Genomic DNA, 22,118 nt, shown 5'->3' on the forward strand with positions numbered 1-22,118 from the left:
ACCACAGGCCTCCATTTAAGGTCTAGTTTTGAGCAGTATTAGTAATTTCCATTTGTGCACAAGGTGGTTTGGTGGTTTGTTTCTGACATTTGCAGCAGAGAACAGTTGTACACTTACTACAGATGCCAGGCACGAGACTACTTTGTGGATTGTGGTGGGAGAAGTACTGGAATTACTGAACTACTTCCCTTGCGAGGGTTGACACTGACCCTGCAGTCACCACTAGAAGCATCTTACTGCAAATAAATATTCTGTTTCAGTAATTTCAGAAATTTTTAGTTTAGTAATATCTACATGAATCCATATTTTTATTATATTTTTTTTCCCTCACTTGTATAGCACCAATGTATTCAGCAGCGCTTTACAGACATTATCAGTCATTGTGCCATATAGTGCTCACAATCTAAGTTCACTATCAGTATGCCTTTTGGAGTGTGGGAGGAAACCAAAGTACCTGGAAGAAACCCACATAAACAAAAGGAGAACATACAAAGTTCTTGCAGAAGTTCACATCTGCGTTCGGTATTCATTTCTCTCCACATGATTCGTGTGTACACCGCGCGGAAAACACAAAGACTAGAGATAAGCGAGTACTGTTTGGATCAGCCGATCCGAACAGCACGCTCCATAGAAAAGAATGGATGCACCTGGTACTTCCGCTTTGACGTCGGCCGGCCGCTTAACCCCCCGCGTGCCGGCTACGTCCATTCATTTCTATGCGAGCGTGCTGTTTGGATCGGCTGATCCGAACAGTACTCGCTCATCTCTAACAAAGACCCCATTATAGTCTGTGGGGTCCGTGTGCTTTATTTGCTAACCGCTTTTTAATGCATTGGGTATTCCGTTTGGGGACTCCCCGAACAGAATAAGGAACGCGGATGTCAACCGGGCCAAAGCACTAAGGTTAACCCCCTCTGGTGACAACTGTAGGCAGTAGAATTAGATGATTTATCAGGTAAGAAAAAGCAACTGTATTAAAGTTTAGATAAAATGGTGGTCAACCAGATCCAAACTGCTAATGTTAATGGCACTTTTTTATTTGTAGGTTTGTTTTACCGAGTCTGTTTTTCATAAAAATATAAGACAGAAGAGTAATAAAAGATTTAACTCCAGTAATGATGAAGCAAACCAACTATTTCACAGTCTCCAACGCTACAAGCGCTCAGACTGTGAAGATGGAACGATCAAAGATGAGGATGCCGGACGCTGCTGCAGGTTGTGCCCAAAAGGTGAGCTAAACATTCAATCTCACTACTTAAGCAAATCGTGCAAAGTTTACAACCTATCACCTATAGACAAGAAAGCGCCATATCAACAGATCCCTTTAATAAACTTTGCCATTTTTGTGTTATATGAAACTTGTCAGTAGAGGGCAGTATTACAATAGTTAAATTGTTGGGGCGGTATAAGCCTGATGAAGTGCATTTAGCACTAAACGGTTGTCGCTTCATTTCTTCTACATTCCATCTACCCTACCCCCGTCTGTAAATGCTGTTCAAGTACCTATTTTTATGGAAGATTATTAAAGTTTGGTGAATTTTACTACTGGCTGGTGAGTGCCCTGATTTTTTCTATTTTTTTGCACTATATTGGACTATTTGTTTAACAGTGAGCACCACCTGAATGCCAGATCATCTAGTTTGAGATCCAGGGATTTGGTGTATGTTCACACCCACAGAACGGTGCCGCTGCTTTTGAACTTTTTTGCATTATAGTAGTTATATTCTTGTACATAGGGAGTAGTACTATAGTAGTTATATTCTTTACCGGGGACATTATTATAGTAGTTATATTCTTGCACATGGGGGCGTTATTATAGTAGTTTTGTTCTTCATGCAGTTGCAACTGTAAAACAATAGCGTTACTGTAGCCTAACTTACGCTGGGTTCACACCAGCGTCTGATTTCCGTTTCCAGGTTTCCGTCTTTTGCTGACAGAAGACGGAAACCTGTCAGACCGTGTCCGGCCGTGAGCGCCGGTGAGCGTTTTGTGCTCTCCACAACAAAACCGTTTTTTTTTTTTAAACGGATACAAAGTCCTGCATGTCCAGCTTTGTGTCCGGTTAAAAATAAAACGGTTTCAATGTGGAGAACACAAAACGCTCACAGGCGCTCACGGCCGGACACTTTTCAAACAGTTTGAAAACTGACTGCAGGTTTCCGTCTCCTGTCCAGTTTCGGGCAGGAAACAGAAATCTGCATAGCAGAGACCCCGGGCGAAGATGTGAACGAGCCCTTAGTTGTCATAGAGTACAAGACTTCTAATATTCTGTTACTCCTAGTTTTAAGCCTCAATTTTCACTAAATTCATAAAGGGACTTTGTGACACAGGCAAACCTTTTTTTTTTTTATTTAACAAGATATCTTGGCAATGAGTTGGTCCAGTGGGCCCACCAGTTAAATTGATTCTAGAGCCCCACTACCCACAGCCAGGACCCCTCTAGATCAGCTGTACTGAGACAACATGGCTACACGTAATAACATGCTGGGAACCAGGTTGCTCACCCACCATAGAACATGGTCCTCCTAAACCCACTGCTACACACTGTATGAGAAGCAAGCAGTTTGGCTCCTGGAATTGTTAACATTACCTATAGCCACGCTGTCCTGGAAAAGCTACTCTACAAAGGTCCAGGCTGTTGGACCCCTGCAGATGTAATATTGATGGCCTTTCCTAAGGAGAGGCCATCAATATTAGAAAGATTAATAAGCCCTTTAAAGGGGCTGTCCAGGAATTGGAGCATACTTACCTGTCCTTGGTTCTCCATTGTCTGCCGCCAGTGTCCATTCAGTCTCTTCCTGATGCCTTTTTCCAGAAGTTTTATGGCTCATGTGACCATTGAGACCAATTAGGTACAGGAGGTCAACAGGGTGCTGGGGACAGGTGAGTGTGCTTTTTTTTAACAAAAATTTTTATTCTTCTCTGCCTGCCACATTGGTCCCACCAATTTATGGACAACCTCTTTAAAGGGGGAGATGTTTGGGCTTAATTCACCGGTATCTTGGTGGGCCAGTCAGAGCCTGTGGGAACATTGTATGGTAACTATGACTCCACTCTAAAATGTCAGGGCAACCTACAGGGTAATTTGCAATATTGCTGTATTTTCTCTTTCAGGAGAATATGTGCAGACGCCATGCTCCGCTTCTGGCCAGGATACTGTATGTAAACCATGTGAAGAGGGAACTTTCCTTAGACACAGTAACTACAAAACTAAATGCCAGCTTTGCAGACGTTGTCAACTAGGTAAAGTGGATATTGTCAGTACTTTGTGCAGAAGTATATATGTATATACTGAGACAATTACCTTATCTTATACACTTCTAAGGTGAAACATTTTTTGGAACATCAGATTCCCATGTCTTCTGTACAGGAGATAGACATATGTCATGGAATTGATCATGGTGCAGTTCCCAAATACATAGATGAATCATTGTTCAACCCTTATATGATGCAGACATTTTAAATTTTTATGTTTTTATTTTTTCTTCCCTGCATTCCAAAAGCTAATTTTTCCATTTACGTAGTCATATGAGGGTTTAATTTTTGCGTGACAAATTGTACTTTAAAATGGTGTAATTTATGATTTTGTACAGTGTAGGGCTCGTTCACATCTGCGCCCGGCACTCCGTTCTGCAGGTTTTCATTTCCTGCACAAAACAGGGCAGGAGACGGAAACCTGCAGGCATCTTTCCAAACCCATTCATTTGAAAAGTGTCCGGCCGTGAGCGCCGGTGAGCGTTTTATGCTCTCTGCCGCTAAACCGTTTTTTTTTAAACCAGACACAGAGTCGGACATGCAGTACTCTGTGTCCGGTTTAAAAAAAAAAATGGTTTCGCCGCAGAGAGCTCAAAACGCTCACAGGCGCTCACAGCCAGACTCGGCAAGACAGGTTTCTGTCTTCAGCATGCAGAAGACAGAAACCTGATATCAGAGTCCAGACGCTGGTGTGAACCCAGGGGTACTGGGAATCTGGGGAAAAAACTTAGAATGAGATGGAATTAGAAAAAAAATGCAGTACCGCCATTTTCTGATGGGTTTTGTTTTTATGGTTTCCATTGCATAGTAAAAATTCTAAATTTTGGAGAAAAAAAAATCTTCAAATCACCCTTTTCTGACAAATATTTTAAAGGGATCCTATCACTCACACACAATTTTTTCTAGGTACCACGTCAGAATAGCCTTAAGAAAGGTTATTCTTCTCTTACCTTTCATGGTCTTCTCCGCACCGCCGTTTGCCTACAATCCCAGTTTCTCTCGGTATGCAAATTAGCTCTCTCGCAGCACTGGGGGCAGGCCCCAGCGCTCAAACAGCACTGGGGGCGTCCCCAATGCTACGAGAGAACTCTCTCCAGCACCGCCTCCATCCTTGTCAGCAGCGTTAAGTGGCTAGTGGGCTTATGCACATTGATCAACATGTATACTAAGAACCTCATGTTCAGTATTGTTAAATTTGCTGAGAAGCACTAGATCAATGTATAAGGTTGGGATGTGCGGGCCATGTTTCTCTCTTTTTGCACATATATGGTAAATTTCTTCCTTCATCATTTTTTTTGTTTTTGCCTTGGCACTCCCCCCATTTTTCCCAGGTGTTTTTAATTAGCAGGAAACTGCAAAAAGGGACCCACCTACTAGCTCTCAGTCCTCTGACTGGGGCATTATGGTAAGGTGAATTTTTTGAGATCTGTTCACATGGTGCAGTGCTGCGTGGTGTCTGCTGCTCCTGTGGTGCTGTGCCCGTGGGGAGGTGCGGCCCAGATCCTGGGGGCTCGGTCTGGTGGCACTGGGTTGCTCGCCCTGCGGGCGCTATGTTGCGGTTGTGGTGGTCGCTGTGCTTCGCCGCGCCCAGTAGAGTAGGGACCCACTATAAAGAGGTCGCCGTGAAATGGCTAGTGGGCTTATACACCTTGATCAATATGTATACTAAGAACCTCATGTTCGGTATTGTTAAATTTGCTAAGTAGCACTAGATCAATGTATAAGGTTGGGATGTGCGGGCCATGTTTTTCTCTTTTTTTCACATATTTAATATTTTAATAGTTTTGGGACTTGGGATGCCTAATGTGATTATATTTATATGTAATTTAAGGAAAGGTGGTGACTAAAACTTTTAGGTTTTTGTAATTTTGTCATATTAAAATTTTTTTTTCTAATATATGCATTTCAAATTTTCTTCACATTTATTATATCAGTGCAGACCCCTATGTTCACAATAGAATGGTATGGTCCATGAATCAATTTTGTGTAGTACATCCAAGGACTAACTAAATAGGACTAAAAATGACTTTCCCAAAATGTTGCAGTAGAATTCCAGCTGCTGGACAAACCTTGTAAGATCCAAGGCTTTTTTGAAGATCCATTTAAAAACAACAATGTATGAACATCATGGTTCTTGTTATCCGCAAATACTATGTCAGTATGTCATCCACAATCTGCAAAAAGATTTGTATGATCACCTACATTGGTCTGTGTCGCAAATGAATTAGACATGCGTCATAATTTGTGGTCTTTGTATACGGCATTGGCTTTCACAATCGTGGCTAAAAATTAGATACTTGCCCTTTCAAGTCTGGAGTTCCCCTGTATGGACATCAGACATGTGACCCCAGAGTGAAACATAAAATCAAGTGGATCAGTTTCAGTGTGAATCCAGATTAGATTGGGAATATTGAGTAATCTGGGCTACTCTGAATGAGGCCTTCCTTGGGGTTTCCTTTTATAATGGTTTTGAGAGCATACTGAAAATTGTGTGATTGAGGAAGAACATCCAGAGGAAGGGGATCCCATTGTCAAAAAAGGGGGTCAGGAACAGGTAGGGGACATTCAGGCAACTTGTATCCAAATACGATGCTGGTGCACAAAGTGATGCACCCACAAACTCATCTGGTTGTTCCTTAGCACTACCCTCGAAACCTCAGATGGATTATAACCACAGTCAGGAGGCCCCTGTGTAAGTGTCAGGGCCCTGGGAAACTGCTGGCAGCTGGCCATCTGTAATCATTCAAGTGCTGCTGGCAGCCTGGGGCCCCGAGGTTACAGATCCGGCCCCGGAAAACTATCAGTCCTCAGTTTGTCAATGCAAATGCATTGGCCAGGGGCCCGAACCGGCCCCTGACATCCCGATCGGGCCCCTGGTCAATGCATCTGCATTGGGAAAACGAGGACTGATAGTCAAGGCTCGGGGGATTCCCCGGTTCCCCGGTGGGCCAGTCCGACCCTGACCGCAGATGATCAGCTCTAGTGCCATTTCTGTCTAATGTACTACTCGGTGAGAGTCTCTGAACCAGTCATACAATGTATATGCCATTAATGATAAGATTTCTATTTTTACAACAGCTGGACATCTCCAGGATAAAGATTACTGCTTTAGTAAACTCTGTTCTAGAAGGTGTAGTCCCTCGTTGTTTGGTAGCCTATTTGTGTGAAGTGGTTGCCATACTGCACATTAAGATTTGCATTATGATTCTAACCCAATTTGGCCTTTTATCTGACAGACACAGAAGTTGAAGTGGGGCAATGTTCTGCAGCAATGGAAGCAGTTTGCGAGTGTAAAGAAGGCTACTATCGGCTCGATGAATATTCTCCGTGCCAAGCATGTATAAAATGCCACAACCAGAGAATACTCACTAACTGTAAGTAGAAGTCTTCTCATTCTCATCATCTCCAGCCAGCTGAAGACGTGGTCTGGGTTAGAAAAACCACTTTCATATACCCTATTAGAGAATTGTGAGTTAAATGAAGAGGTCCTGCATCCAGGACCTTTATCTAGTAGCCAGTGAGACAACCTGTAATGATAGCACTATCCGGGGACCTTTCTACTGCTGGGTTAACTTGCACCATACTGAGGGCATATTCTGAGTTTTGCTATACCTCACTATATTTATACTGCTGGGGAGATTTCCTGGAAGAACTGCAGAGGACATCAGGTATATGTGCTGATCTTGTGGGAAGAAGTGACCTGTACATTGAGAGGGCAGGGAAATAATCTGAGCAGGGGAATGGAGGCAAGTGGGAGGTTACAGGATAAAGCTTGTCATACATTTATGATAGATATGGGCTGAACTCGGAACTGGCCAATTGTGTAATGGGATATTCTCCTGATGGCAGAGGAAGAAGGATCAGGCTGTTAGATTCCAACATGCCTAAAGCTTTAGTAAATACTGTATAAGTCAATACTATAGGTGCCTTACAATGTATTACCACTGTCCTCAATCAGATCACATACATGCCTGGCTGTGCAGAGTGTGCACACAGGGGTGTAACGTAAGTGGGTGCAGAGGGTGCAGTCACACCAGGGCCCAGGAGCCTTAGGGGGCCCATAAGCACTGGCATCAGTAGTGAGATTGCAGGTTCCATTTGGTCCATAAGCCAAGTAGACCCACAGATTCCCCGAACCACACTAAGGTTGTTTAAACTCCTTAGCACCCATAACCATCAAGAATTCGCTGTACGGATGAGGTAGGGGGCCCCAGACAAAAGATTGCACCCGGGCCCACAAGACTTTGGTTACGCCACTGTGTGCACATGTATGGAGGAAGAGGAAAAATAACTATTGGTCAAATTAGTGTTCTGTCAACATCTATCAGATCTGTAAGGCCAGTCTAGTGAAAAGAGTAGCAAAGAGTATTTCAGGAACCCAATGTTGCTCTTGTGCGATACAGTGACCTGTCCACTCATGTAATAACGTTATTCTAGACAGATTGGCAAGTGACAATTCATTCTGAAAAATGTCTTGGGGAATTGTAGATTCTATAGATAAAATTAGCCGATTGTTCCTTCGTGCTATATCTGTGTAGTACTGAAAGCCATGGCAATAGACATCACAGAATCATTGTGCAGGGTAGCATGCTGTATTACCAGATCATTGAATGTGAACAGGTTCACGTCTCCCTTCTGCCACCTAGTGGACAGATAATAGTTTTACATGCTCCTCATATCCTACAGTACAGATTTGCAAAGTGGAGTGCTAAAGGCTTAACAAGTCTCCACACACCTATATGGTGGTCTCTCCCTAAGGAGTGACAATATCCCCCGAACCCTGTCTAACCCTCTCGCCTCTACCAGGTTATAGTCCTCTCTACATCGGGCTGATGAGATCCAACCAGATCGAAACAGCTGTCCTCGATTGAGAGACTATAACCTGGTAATAATCCCAGCGTCATTGCTAAACAAAGGCCTCTTGGAAGGTCGGGCATGAGGCTAAAGGGAGCAGCCATTATTGGGTTATTTCACTGGAATCCTGTCTTAAGACAGGCTTGCACATTCCAGTGAGCGCCCTCTATTGGTTTGCAACAATGAGGCAGCAACTGTCTTCCTAATTACATCATGGAAGGCGGATTTGCATATTCTTCCCATAGTTCCTTGCAAAGTGGAGTGCTAAAGGCTTAACAAGTCTCCACACACCTATATGGTGGTCTCTCCCTAAGGAGTGACAATATCCCCCGAACCCTGTCTAAGCCTCTCACCTCTACCAGGTTATAGTCCTCTCTACATCGGGCTGATGAGATCCAACCAGATCGAAACAGCTGTCCTCGATTGAGAGACTATAACCTGGTAATAATCCCAGCGTCATTGCTAAACAAAGGCCTCTTGGAAGGTCGGGCATGAGGCTAAAGGGAGCAGCCATTATTGGGTTATTTCACTGGAATACTGTCTTAAGACAGGCTTGCACATTCCAGTGAGCGCCCTCTATTGGTTTGCAACAATGAGGCAGCAACTGTCTTCCTAATTACATCATGGAAGGCGGATTTGCATATTCTTCCCATAGTACAGATTTATAGTCACACAGACATTTCTGTATGTATGTTCATATATATTTATCCAATAGGCTCCACAAATAGCAATACCGAATGTGGTGACTGCCTGCCTGGTTTCTATAAAGAAAATGATGTCTGTCAGCCCTGTCCAAAGTAAGTAATAAGTCGCCTTCATCTCAACATTTCCTCCCCAAGGCCTTATTGTGTGCTTACATATTTTTGACAGATTTGAGAGCCCAAGTGTAGACAATGCCATGTGTCAGTGAACACCAGACCCTAACCCCCCCGATGTTATCTTATCGCTGGGGCCTGACTACTGGGTCCATGATTGGGAAGATAACGAAATGAAAGCTCCCGTAAAGCCTCCTCGGGAATAGAGCACCAGTGGGGCTGTGGGTGCTGCTGGAGATTATAGTTCCAGTAGCCCAATAGCAGTGAATGGTGCCCCAGTCATGTGGACACATTGGCACTCCATTCACAAGGAGACTTTAGGAGGACTTCTGGTCCCTCAACCTCCTGATCAATGGTGGACCTGGTGGTTTGGCCTCGGCAGTCAGATACTTATCTCCTGTCCTGTGGATAGGGAATAAGTGTCTATAACGACACAACCCTTTAAGCCCTGCCACCTGGTAAAGCCCCAGCAGTTCAGCCAGAAATTAAAACTAAGGATAGGCAAACCTTTAAAGATTTGTTTTATTTCAGGCTCAGATTTTTCACCCCAAAGATTCGGGTCTCCAGACCCCAGAGTATAATAGGTGGAGGTGTAAAAAATAACAAACAATTATAATCACCTTCCCTCACCCCTTCTGGGCCTCCTCAATGCGTTCTAGGCTTTCTTCAGGCCCTCTTCTGGGCTTCTGGTGACGTCATATGGCTGAGGCCTGTGATTAGACCTTTGCGGTCACATAGGTAGCCACGTTTTGACGTCAGGGAATTTGTGAGTTATAGAGGATTTCCACCTTAAAGAGAGTCTGTCACTAGGGTTAAGCATATAAAACCAACAGCACAGTTGGATAGATGAAGTTCCCCAAAGATGTCCGACTTTTCAAATACACAGCAAAACCCAACATGTAGGTTTTTGCTGTCCGCTTGAAAAATCGGACATCTTTGGGAACGGACTGTTAAGGACATCCACGGACTATAAAAGAACGCACCCGATGTCCATTTAAATCAACGCAAAATGTCACGGACACAGCTAGTGTCCGCTGCTAATGTCCGCACAAGATTTTGAACGGACATTAGCAGCGGACACTAGCTGTCGGACACCGACGGTAGTGTGAACGCTCCCTAACTGCGTTTATATGCTTAATAGAGATGAGCAAACACTATTCAAAACAGACATTTCGAATAGCACGCTCGCATAGAAATGAATGGAAGCGTCCGGCACGCAGACTTTGCCGGCAGCCAGCCGTTAACACACACACACACACACACACACACACACACACACACACACACACACACACACACACACACACACACACACACACACACACACACACACACACACACACACACACACACACACACACACACACACACACACACACACACACACACACACACACACACACACACACACACACACACACACACACACACACACACACACACACACCCCCCGCGTACCGGCTACGTCCATTCATTTCTATGGGAGTGTGCTATTCGAAACGGCTGTTTTGATTAGTGTTCGCTCATCTCTAATACTTAACCCTGAAGCGGACTCCCTGTAAGACACTAATGGGCATCTATCCTGACATGTCTGTGTTAGAATATTCTTCCTGGAGTATCTTGTTTCTCTGTTATTCTTCCTGAAAATGGGAATAAATTGAAAACTGCACAATGGTATCTATGGGATGTGACCTGACTATGTGTTAGGACTCTCTCTATTGTCAAGAGGGATGTGATACCCAGTTATCAATTGATTCATACATTCCCAAGAGGAATAAAAGAAGAACAACACAACAAAAAATGTAAGTAACCGCTCCAGGATTGCAATATTGAGGATAATACAGTTATTAACTAAAACAGATATACATATAGGTAGAAATGACAGATCCTGTTCAATGGTGTATGTAGCCCTACACTGACAACATGGCTGTGCGAGTATTTCTGCCTCTTCAGCCTTTTGCATATACAGTCCAGAATAATTTCTTCCATGCTGTTGATTCCAGCTTTTATCACACCATTTTTTCTTACCCTAGATCGGATAAACAATGTGAGAATACAAATTATACAAATTCCGGTTGCCCACTAGTGTGTAAACCTGTTGCATCCGGTAAGACAAACTTATGACAGATACCTTTGCATTTTTTTTTTGTAAGATAAAACCTAGGTTGTAGGTCTTGCTGCATGCTGATTATGCATTGAAATATGAACAATACAACAGCATGATGTAAGCTCCTAAGCTCCCTCTACTGGTGGCTCCTGGCATCCAGAATTTATTTATCTATATATACCCATGCAGGAACGTGGAGCTCTTTAATAAAAATAAAAAACTAAGCTTTGCTATGAATGATGACATTATTGTATTATTAATAACATATTTTATTTATTTAGCGATGCCAGTGTCATATATATTGACCGGAGTCTTCCTGCTGCTTCTTCTACCATTTGGAGGTCTTCTTATTTATAAGCACAAGAGAAAGAAGAAAAACAGCAAGGGTCAGTATATGGCGGTATCATATATACAGTGGGGCAAAAAAGTATTTAGTCAGTCACCAATAGTGCAAGTTCCACCACTTAAAAAGATGAGAGGCGTCTGTAATTTACATCATAGGTAGACCTCAACTATGAGAGACAAAATGAGAAAACAAATCCAGAAAATCACATTGTCTGATTTTGTAAGAATTTATTTGCAAATTATGGTGGAAAATAAGTATTTGGTCAGTAACAAAATTTCATCTCAATACTTTGTTATATCTCCTTTGTTGGCAATGACAGAGGTCAAACGTTTTCTGTAAGTCTTCACAAGGTTGGCACACACTGTTGTTGGTATGTTGGCCCATTCCTCCATACAGATCTCCTCTAGAGCAGTGATGTTTTGGGGCTGTCACTTGGCAATACGGACTTTCAACTCCCTCCAAAGGTTTTCTATAGGGTTGAGATCTGGAGACTGGCTAGGCCACTCCAGGACCTTGAAATGCTTCTTACAAAGCCACTCCTTCGTTGCCCTGGCGGTGTGCTTTGGATCATTGTCATGTTGAAAGACCCAGCCACGTTTCATCTTCAATGCCCTTGCTGATGGAAGGAGGTTTGCACTTAAAATCTCACGATACATGGCCCCATTCATTCTTTCATGTACCCGGATCAGTTGTCCTGGCCCCTTTGCAGAGAAACAGCCCCAAAGCATGATGTTTCCACCCCCATGCTTTACAGTAGGTATGGTGTTTGATGGATGCAACTCAGTATTCTTTTTCCTCCAAACACGAAAAGTTGTGTTTCTACCAAACAGTTCCAGTTTGGTTTCATCAGACCATAGGACATTCTTCCAATACTCTTCTGGATCATCCAAATGCTCTCTAGCAAACTTCAGACGGGCCCGGACATGTACTGGCTTAAGCATTGGGACACGTCTGGCACTGCAGGATCTGAGTCCCTGGCGGCGTAGTGTGTTACTGATGGTAGGCTTTGTTACATTGGTCCCAGCTCTCTGCAGTTCATTCACTAGGTCCCCCTGCGTTGTTCTGGGATTTTTGCTCACCATTCTTGTGATCATTTTGACCCCACGGGGTGAGATTTCGCGTCGAGCCCCAGAGCGAGGGAGATTATCAGTGGTCTTGTATGTCTTCCATTTTCTAATTATTGCTCCCACAGTTGATTTCTTCAATCCAAGCTGGTTGCCTATTGCAGATTCAGTCTTCCCAGCCTGGTGCAGGGCTACAATTTTGTTTCTGGTGTCCTTTGACAGCTCTTTGGTCTTCACCATAGTGGAGTTTGGAGTCTGGCTGTTTGAGGGTGTGCACAGGTGTCTTTTTATAGTGATAACAAGTTTAAACAGGAGCCATTACTACAGGTAATGAGTGGAGGAAAGAGGAGACTCTTAAAGAAGAAGTTACAGATCTGTGAGAGCCAGAAATCTTGATTACTTGTAGGTGACCAAATACTTATTTTCCACCATAATTTGCAAATAAATTCTTACAAAATCAGACTGTGATTTTCTGGATTTGTTTTCTCATTTTGTCTCTCATAGTTGAGGTTTCCCTATGATGTAAATTACAGACGCCTCTCATCTTTTTAAGTGGTGGAACTTGCACTATTGGTGACTGACTAAATACTTTTTTACCCCACTGTATTCTTCTTACTGATTATAATAGTATATGTAGTAGTGCGCACCCTTCTCCTCTGGTCAGTCGTATGTATAAAAACTGAATATCCTAGCAACTTTTAAAGACAAAGCCATTTATTTGACGTCACCCAACCATTATAGGGAATAAGGCAGGCATTACTAAACAGAGTTGTGCTAGGATAAGAAGTTCATGTCTGCTTTCACCCAAAACCAGTTATGTGCTGCACAAAAGGTCAACTACATTCACTTCTAAGGCCGGGTTCACACAGAGTATTTTGGCTCGTGATTTGGTACGTAGACGCCGTGGGAGCTTTTGCGGGCCGTATACGCTCCCGTTGTTTTCAATGGGAGCCGGTACCGTATACGCGGCGCTATTTTGCGGCCGCCGCAAAATCACGGCCGCAAAATAGTGTCGCGTATATGTTAGTGGCTCCCATTGAAAACAATGGGAACGTATACGGCCTGCAAAAGCTCCCGCGGCATCTACGTACCAAATCACGAGCCAAAATACTCCGTGTGAACCCGGCCTTAAAGAGCTGAGCTGCAATACCAGACACAACCTGAGCACATATGTGACACTGTTTCTGAAGGAAGAAGGCATGAATTTCCTATCCTGGTACATCCCCTTTAAAATTAAATTCTGCATTTCATCTTCATGGTTCCTGCACACTGGTTGTTTTACAGCAGAAAAGATCTTAGGGTTTCTAATCCTTGTGGGAGATAAGATGGCTCCAAGTATTTATGGCAGCCTTTTATTCGTACATCTCTCCAGGGGCGTAACTACCGCAGTAGCTGCCATAGGGCCCGGGACATTAAGAGCCCCGTGGAGCCTTTGATGTTTTTTTTGTTTTTTTTAATAGGCCCTTACCTGCTGGAGTAATGGGCCCTATATACTTACCAATCCTGCTCACGGCCGTCGGTGCTTCCTCTAGTGTGGAGGCTGTGAGCAGGAGCTGGGATTGGTAAGTAAGCCATGGGCCAGTGTCCCTATGTGTCGTGACGCAGGCCAGCTCATGTGACGTCTGGTCCATCATTGAAGATGGCCGACATTAGCGGGGAGTGTGCCGGAGCCCAGGAGAGGTAACTAAGGCCGGGTTCACACGATGTCTTTTGGCACGTAATGTGGCACGTAGACGCCACGGGAGCTTTTGCGGGCCGTATACGCTCCCATTGATTTCAATGGGAGCCGGGACCATATACGCGGCGCTATTTTGCGGCCGTGATTTTGCAGCGGCCGCAAAATAGCACCGCGTATACGGTCCCGGCTCCCATTGAAATCAACGGGAGCGTATATGGCCCGCAAAAGCTCCCGCGGCGTCTGCGTGCCAAATGACATCGTGTGAACCCGGCCTAACATTGTTTATATCCTCCCGAATCTCCGATTATTGTACTCTGGAGTCTGAAAAGACTCCAGAGTAAAATAATTGTACATGGGAGGTCCACAATTGGGGCGCAATACTGTGTGCAGGGTCCACTATGGAGCATAATACTTTGTGCAGGGGCAACTATGGGGCATAATACTGTGTACAGGGGCCACTATAGGGCATAATACTGTGTACAGGGGCCGTTATGGGGCATCATAATGTCTGCAGGGGCCACTATGGGGCATAATAGTCTATTCAGGAGTGTGGGTTGTGTGTGTTGTATGGGAAAGTCAAGGAGCATAGTGGTCAACTACATAAGCAATGGAGTGTCTAGTAGATACATCTCTCATGCAACTCTCAGCAGGAAAGCCTTTGCCCCACAATAGTGATAAGATATTAAATGGCCCCCAGGAAACTTTGCCACTATACATTATAGAGGACAATAGGACTGGAGAGGTTAAGGCAAGTGGTCTGGGGTGGGTCTGGCAGTCCAGGAGGCTGTAGAAGAATACAAATAGGTGAGAGCTTTCACATTTTGGATGCCAGTGTGTGTCAGTTTCCTATACAATCTTACTTTATGATAAGGGTATTGGATATGAAATAATTTTATCTCTTCATCATTTTCAGGAGAACTCATCTTCACAGTGGTAAGATCACTTTATCTGTTATTATGTTACATTGGATGGAGTTATAACAAGTGCTTATTGCTAACTTCAAAGTGATGAACAGGGATTTATAGTCACACATAGAAGCATCTGTAACACTACATAACAGATATATGACAAATAGAAGATATATGGAAAATGAGAGAGAGAGAAAGAAAGAACATTTGACAAATACTGTAAATAGAAGACAAACAGTGAAATAGAAAATATATAGACATATATACATATATATCTAGATACACAATATGACAAATAGAAATGGCACAAATAGGGGATGTTCACATGGCGGAAATTTTCATAGCTGATTTTTCCACTTGTCCAATTTCAGCATCAAATTCTGCACCTGCCAGGTAATATTTTCTACCTCCCTTCACTTCAATGGGAGTTATCATGTGGAATCTGTCTAAAGTTAGAACATGGCACTTATGTTTCTGCCAGCTGAGAAAAATCAGCTACAGGAAAAATAAGCATCTAACTCCTACTGAAATGAATGGAGGTTGGTTTCCGCCTCAAATTCAGCATCAAATTCCTCCATGTGAATATATCCATATGATAGACTTATATAGGAGATATATCGATCTTACATAGATACTGTAATACACAAATAATAGGGAACGTATACAAATAAAATAATAACAAATAATAGACAGATAATATATAGACATTAAATAGATAAGAAATACCAGACAGACAGACAGACAGACAGACAGACAGACAGACAGACAGATAGATAGATAGATAGATAGATACAGTCCTATGAAAAAGTTTGGGCACCCCTATTAATCTTAATCATTTTTTGTTCTAAATATTTTGGTGTTTGCAACAGCCATTTCAGTTTGATATATCTAATAACTGATGGACACAGTAATATTTCAGGATTGAAATGAGGTTTATTGTACTAACAGAAAATGTGCAATATGCATTAAACCAAAATTTGACCGGTGCAAAAGTATGGGCACCCTTATCATTTTATTGATTTGAATTCCCCTAACTACTTTTTACTGACTTACTGAAGCACAAAATTGGTTTTGTAACCTCAGTGAGCTTTGAACTTCATAGCCAGATGTATCCAATCATAAGAAAAGGTATTTAAGGTGGCCAATTGCAAGTTGATCTCCTATTTGAATCTCCTCTGAAGAGTGGCATCATGGGCTACTCAAAACAACTCTCAAATGATCTGAAAACAAAGATTGTTCAACATAGTTGTTCAGGGGAAGGATACAAAAAGTTGTCTCAGAGATTTAACCTGTCAGTTTCCACTGTGAGGAACATAGTAAGGAAATGGAAGACCACAGGGACAGTTCTTGTTAAGCCCAGAAGTGGCAGGCCAAGAAAAATATCAGAAAGGCAGAGAAGAAGAATGGTGAGAACAGTCGAGGACAATCCACAGACCACCTCCAAAGAGCTGCAGCATCATCTTGCTGCAGATGGTGTCACTGTGCATCGGTCAACTATACAGCGCACTTTGCACAAATAGAAGCTGTATGGGAGAGTGATGAGAAAGAAGCCGTTTCTGCACGTACGCCACAAATAGAGTTGCCTGAGGTATGAAAAAGCACATTTGGACAAGGCAGCTTCATTTTGGAAACAAAAATTGAGTTGTTTGGTTATAAAAAAAGGCATTATGCATGGCGTCCAAAAAGAAACAGCATTCCAAGAAAAACACACTGTAAAATTTGGTGGAGGTTCCATCATGCTTTGGGGCTGTGTGGCCAATGCCGGCATCGGGAATCTTGTTAAAGCTGAGAGTCGCATGGATTCCACTCAGTATCAGCAGATTCTTGAGAATAATGTTCAAGAATCAGTGACGAAGTTGAAGTTACGCCGGGGATGGATATTTCAGCAAGACAATGATCCAAAACACCGCTCCAATTCCTCAGGCATTCATGCAGAGGAACAATTACAATGTTCTGGAATGGCCATCCCAGTCCCCAGACCTGAATATCATTGAACATCTGTGGGATGATTTGAAGCGGGCTGTCCATGCTCGGCGACCATCTAACTTAACTGAACTTGAATTGTTTGTCCAAAATACTTTTATCCAGGATCCAGGAACTGATTAAAAGCTACAGGAAGCGACTAGAGGCTGTTATCTTTGCAAAAGGAGGATCTACTAAATATTAATGTCACTTTTCTGTTGAGGTGCCCATACTTTTGCACCGGTCAAATTTTGGTTTAATGCATATTGCACATTTTCTGTTAGTACAATAAACCTCATTTCAATCCTGAAATATTACTGTGTCCATCAGTTATTAGATATATCAAACTGAAATGGCTGTTATAAACACCAAAATATTTAGAACTAAAAATGATTAAGATTAATAGGGGTGCCCAAACTTTTTCATAGGACTGTAGATAGATAAAAAAAAGTTATATTCCAGCCCGTATCTGGCGCTTGTGGAGGTCACTTTGATCAAACTATATAGGACATTGTACATATGCAGTGATCTATCAGAGTCCTGTCCCTGCAGTCTTGCATTTGACTTTATGACAATGGTATTCACCTCCTACTTTATAGGTTTCTTCTACAGCTCAGGTTTATCTAAGGATATTTTATTATAATCTTATACGACTCATGTCCACATTAGCATATAGGAGATTTGTTTACATCCCTGTTTCTCTCGGTTGTCTAGTAACAGAGGACATGATGAAACATTCAGAGCTGTATGCATTAAATATGTGCACAATGAATACTTCATGAAGTCTGCTTTGTCCACAAGTCAGACAGGAACATCAAGCCCCTTATGCAAAGTTTACTGTCTGTGTGGTGATGACAATGGTACAAGCAGTTGTGTCCAACACCAGTTCCTAAAACAGAAAGGACAATAGAGAGAATGAATCATCCTTCAGTGTCAGGCCAGCAGGGAAAGTGAAAAGTTAAAGTAACTTGTCGCTATTTATTAACATTACCTATAGTCTCAAGAAATGTACAGTCTGCCCAGGTATCCTTAGACACACAAAGTATAGAAATTACACTAATATTATATTTTATTATATTTTCACTTAAACAGTGTCAGTGACTTGTGAAGGTCAACCTACCATCTACTCCATAGCTCTAATACATATACTATACACACAAAGAATGGCACCATACTGTAAAAAGAATTAATATTTCCAAAAACTATATACAGTATGTCAATGAGGACATTAATTGGCCTCAGTGGTCATGTGGGGTGCAGAGCTTCTGGGGAATGAAACGCAGTGCACAACTGAAACGGGTTGCAGTGTCAGACACCGGAAAGCTGAGGACAGCTGAATACGTGTTTGTTTGTTTTTTTAATATCACCCTTGCCCCTCTGGAGGTTTTGCAATTCCAGGGCAACCTCTTTAAGAATAACATCCCATAGTGCACACAGTATAATATCTTAAGTGACCCCTTCAAACAGTATAATGTCTCACAGTAGCCCCTCCACACAATATAACGCCCTATAGTGGCCCTTCCACATAGTAAAATGCCTCACTATAGGCCCCTCACACACTACACTGTATGGAGGCCACAGTGGGACATTATATTGTACAGAAGCCACTGTGGGATATTATAATATCTCACAATAGCCCTTCCATACAGCATAATGTTTCACAGTAGCGTCCATACAGTATAATGTCTCACAGTAGCCCCTCCACACAGTATAGTATCCAACAATGCCCCCTCCACACACTATAATGCCTTAAAGTGGCCCATCCACACAGTGTATTGCCCCATAGTAGACCCTCATGTCTCATAGTATCCCCTGCACATAGTATAGTATCCAACAATGGCCCCTCTACACACAATAACGCCTTATAGTGGCCTATCCAAACAGTATAATGTACCATAATGAACCCTCCAGACAGTATAATGTCCCATAGTAGTCCCTACACACATTATAATGTCTCAGTGGCCCTTCCACACAGTACAGTGACCCAATCCAAAACTTTTCAATGCAAAAGAAACCCAAATATTGTAGGTTCACCACCCATGAACCATTATTATAATCTGGGGTCTCAGAAGAGGTAATTAAACATAATAAATGTGTTACTCACCTCTCTTGGGCTCTGGCGCCAGTCTTCCAAGCTCTTCTGGTCACAAAGTCATCATGAATGACATCAGAGACTACTGAGGCCCAATCTCAGACATCATTCATGATGTCTCTGTGATCAGAAGAGGTTGGAAGACTGGCGTTAGAGCCCAGGAGAGGTGAGTAACACATTTATTATGTTTAATCACCTCCCCTGAGAGACCCCAGAGTATAATAGCAGTTTAGTTCCAGGCCTATTTGGTCTGAACAAAACTACTGGGCAAAACTTGAGATTTGCCCAACAAATAACATGGGTCCCCTTCCCTTCACAAGCCCATGTACAGCCAAATCGGCTGCACATGTGATATGTCCGCCCCTACCTTTTTTCGCTCTTTTCTCTTCCAACGACTAGTTCTGAACAGCCTAACTGTATCAAGGTACAACAGCCAGGAAGAAGCCTTGACTGCAGTAATTTATTGTAGGTAGAAGCAACAGGAGAAAGGGAATGGGAGATGTTGGATCTGTCTAGAAGTGACAGGGTTAACCCTGTAATTCCCTTCTTATTATCATTAGGTAAGCACCATGGGATTGGGAAAAACAGAAAAATAAAGCCCAATGAACTACTTTGCTTCATCAATCACTGGATGTAGAATCAGGGTGTAAACCAACATTCAATTGTTGGTATAGCGTGACCCCTGAATCTTTGGCCCAGTAGTCAAAGTGATCCAAAGAGAAGAATTAATATTCAGATCATTTTCATGGAACTTCTCCTGTATATTTAGAAAACTCATAATGTTCTATGTTTTCCCTTCTGTAGCATGGAGGAGGAGATGTGCCAGGATTATCAGACATAAACCAAGAAACAAGAATTTTGACTCCAGTTACTCCAGGTAAAATCTAGAGGTTGCCTAGCTGGAAAATGTATATTATTCCATGCTCTAATAGGGTGAGTGTCATCTGAGTGTATCTAGCAGACGGCAGAGTCTTAGCCAAGTATTCCAATATGTGTAGTAGTTTAGATGTGGTAAATCCTGGAATATTTTGCGACCATGTCCCTATTCTTGTTTGGGCAGAGACATAATCCCAGGAAGTGGGGGAATGTCAGCACGGGGAACTTCTCCTGTCAGGTTGAGAGCAGATATGGAGATCTGTCAGTGGGTTCACTAGTTGCTCGATTGTGCGTAGTTCCAGCCAGTACCACTGTCTAAATACTGTATATAGAGTCATGTTCCCTTTGGAAATCTGAGTGGGAAAGTAGTGTAGCATTTTGTGTGCGATTCGGGTCAATTTGTTTGTTTACATATTTTATTCCATATATTCCAGGCAGAGATAAGGAGGGGATTATCTTTTATCTGACCTATTAAGTTGACCTGTGTATTATGTAAGATGTTTGGGAGAGACCGGGTCTGAGCCATTGATTGGTAGAACTAAGTTTATATGTATAGATTGTGAATTGCATCCAGCCATAGATAATTCGCATCAATATGGCGAGATTCAATGTGCGGAAGTCTTGAAAGTTTAGGCCCCCATGGAGTTTGGTTTGTTTACAGATCATGCATTAAATCATTGATATTTTTTGATCCAAATAAAGGTTCAGTAGGGACGATTAATCCGTATGTCATCAATAGATCTCAGCTATATACAGTAGGTAGAGTCTGCATTATGTATGAGAGTTGAGGGATCCCTACCATATTTAGGATATTTGCTGTACCCCAAAAAGACAGTGGTAAGCGCTTCTATGTTGATAGTGTAGTCTGTGATTGGGTATAGTAATCTATATCTGATGTGGTGGTGTCAGGTAGGTAGATAGATACATAGACAGACGGTAGACCTCCCACAAATCATATAGTGACTCAGAGCAATAAGTGACTACAAGCAGTTCTAATAAAACTTCTTGACAAAGAAATGAATTAGAATGAATAGATGTAATTTATAATAGATATTAGACTGGGGACAGAAATAAAAAATAGAGGGGCAACATGGTGGCTCAGTGGTTAGCACTGCAGCCTTGCAGCACTGGATTCCTGGGTTCGAAACCCGCCAGGAACATCTGCAAGGAGTTTGTATGTTCTTCCCGTGTTTGCATGGATTTCCTCCCATTCTACAAAGACATACTAATTGGGAAAAAAAGTACATTGTGATCCCTATATGGGGCTCACAATCTACATTTAAAATAAATAAAGCTTCAAGAAGGGACTAACCCTTAAAGACTATATTTTTGATAGAAGTCAGCGCTATTAGATTACAAAGTGCATCCTTTTACAAACAAAACCACTAACTCTGTACCTCATGAAATATTGAATCTGATACCCCTCAGTATTGTCCGCTTTCCTTGTTGCCACAATAGAATCTAATTCAATGACTTCATAAAATATTCAGCATGATAAATAGTGACTGAACCAACACAAGTAAACACTGACACAGTAATACGTTAAATCCTCAGCAGGTCATGTTCCTTCAGTTCTCCAGAAAAGCAGCACATTGTATGACATCATCGATTGTGTTCCCGTCAGACGATGGAAGGAGTTTATGAGAACCTTGGAGCTTCCCGACAAAGTGATTGAGATAGTGGAAGTGGAGACCACCAACTTTAGAGACCAGCAGTATGAGATGCTCAGGAGATGGTGCCAGTTAAAAATGGCTAATGTAGATGCTGTGTACCAGACCTTGGACAGGATGAACCTGTCTGGGTGCGCAGAAGAACTTAAAGCAAAGCTAGAACATTACTCATAATCCGAAAGAAGTGCTACACAAGTCCAACGGAAATATATGGAACCAAGCACTACATGATCGTTGGCAACATCTTAGACTAGAGATTACAAACTTTAAGGAATTTCAGTATTCTTGTGCAAATTTTTTCAACAATCTTATAGATGTTTATAATTTGATGTAACGTTACAAAAGATTATACAAAGTGAGACATTAATTAGGATTAATTCTATAGGTGTCAAGACTACAGTTGGCAGCCCAATGGTAAGTGGGCTACTTAATGTTCTGGAATCCACTCTAGAGATATCCCGAAATAGATTCTGAGGTCCCATTAGATGAAG

The 22,118-nt window shown here is 42.4% G+C and overlaps 1 protein-coding gene across 1 annotated transcript; it reads left to right on the forward strand.

The window, feature by feature from the left end:
* The first annotated feature begins 943 nt into the window (after positions 1 to 943).
* On the forward strand, positions 944 to 21,871 carry TNFRSF25 (TNF receptor superfamily member 25). The gene is made up of 10 exons (XM_075279033.1): positions 944 to 955; positions 1,046 to 1,229; positions 3,115 to 3,243; positions 6,492 to 6,629; positions 8,825 to 8,906; positions 10,958 to 11,031; positions 11,313 to 11,417; positions 15,033 to 15,052; positions 19,886 to 19,958; positions 21,515 to 21,871. Exons 1-10 carry the CDS (start codon positions 944 to 946, stop codon positions 21,799 to 21,801), a joined length of 1,104 nt encoding a protein of 367 aa, XP_075135134.1. The 3' UTR covers positions 21,802 to 21,871.
* The last annotated feature ends 247 nt before the right edge of the window (positions 21,872 to 22,118 follow it).

Source organism: Leptodactylus fuscus, chromosome 6, assembly GCF_031893055.1.
Source record: "Leptodactylus fuscus isolate aLepFus1 chromosome 6, aLepFus1.hap2, whole genome shotgun sequence".
In the NCBI taxonomy this organism is placed as follows: Eukaryota; Metazoa; Chordata; class Amphibia; order Anura; family Leptodactylidae; genus Leptodactylus; species Leptodactylus fuscus.

What these genes read in the sequence shown, in the direction of transcription:
- TNFRSF25 (XM_075279033.1), top strand. An exon ending in AAAGAAGAAAAACAGCAAGG is followed by an intron (nt 11,418 to 15,032) that starts GTCAGTATATGG and finishes CATCATTTTCAG; the next exon opens with GAGAACTCATCTTCACAGTG. An exon ending in TTTGACTCCAGTTACTCCAG is followed by an intron (nt 19,959 to 21,514) that starts GTAAAATCTAGA and finishes AATCCTCAGCAG; the next exon opens with GTCATGTTCCTTCAGTTCTC.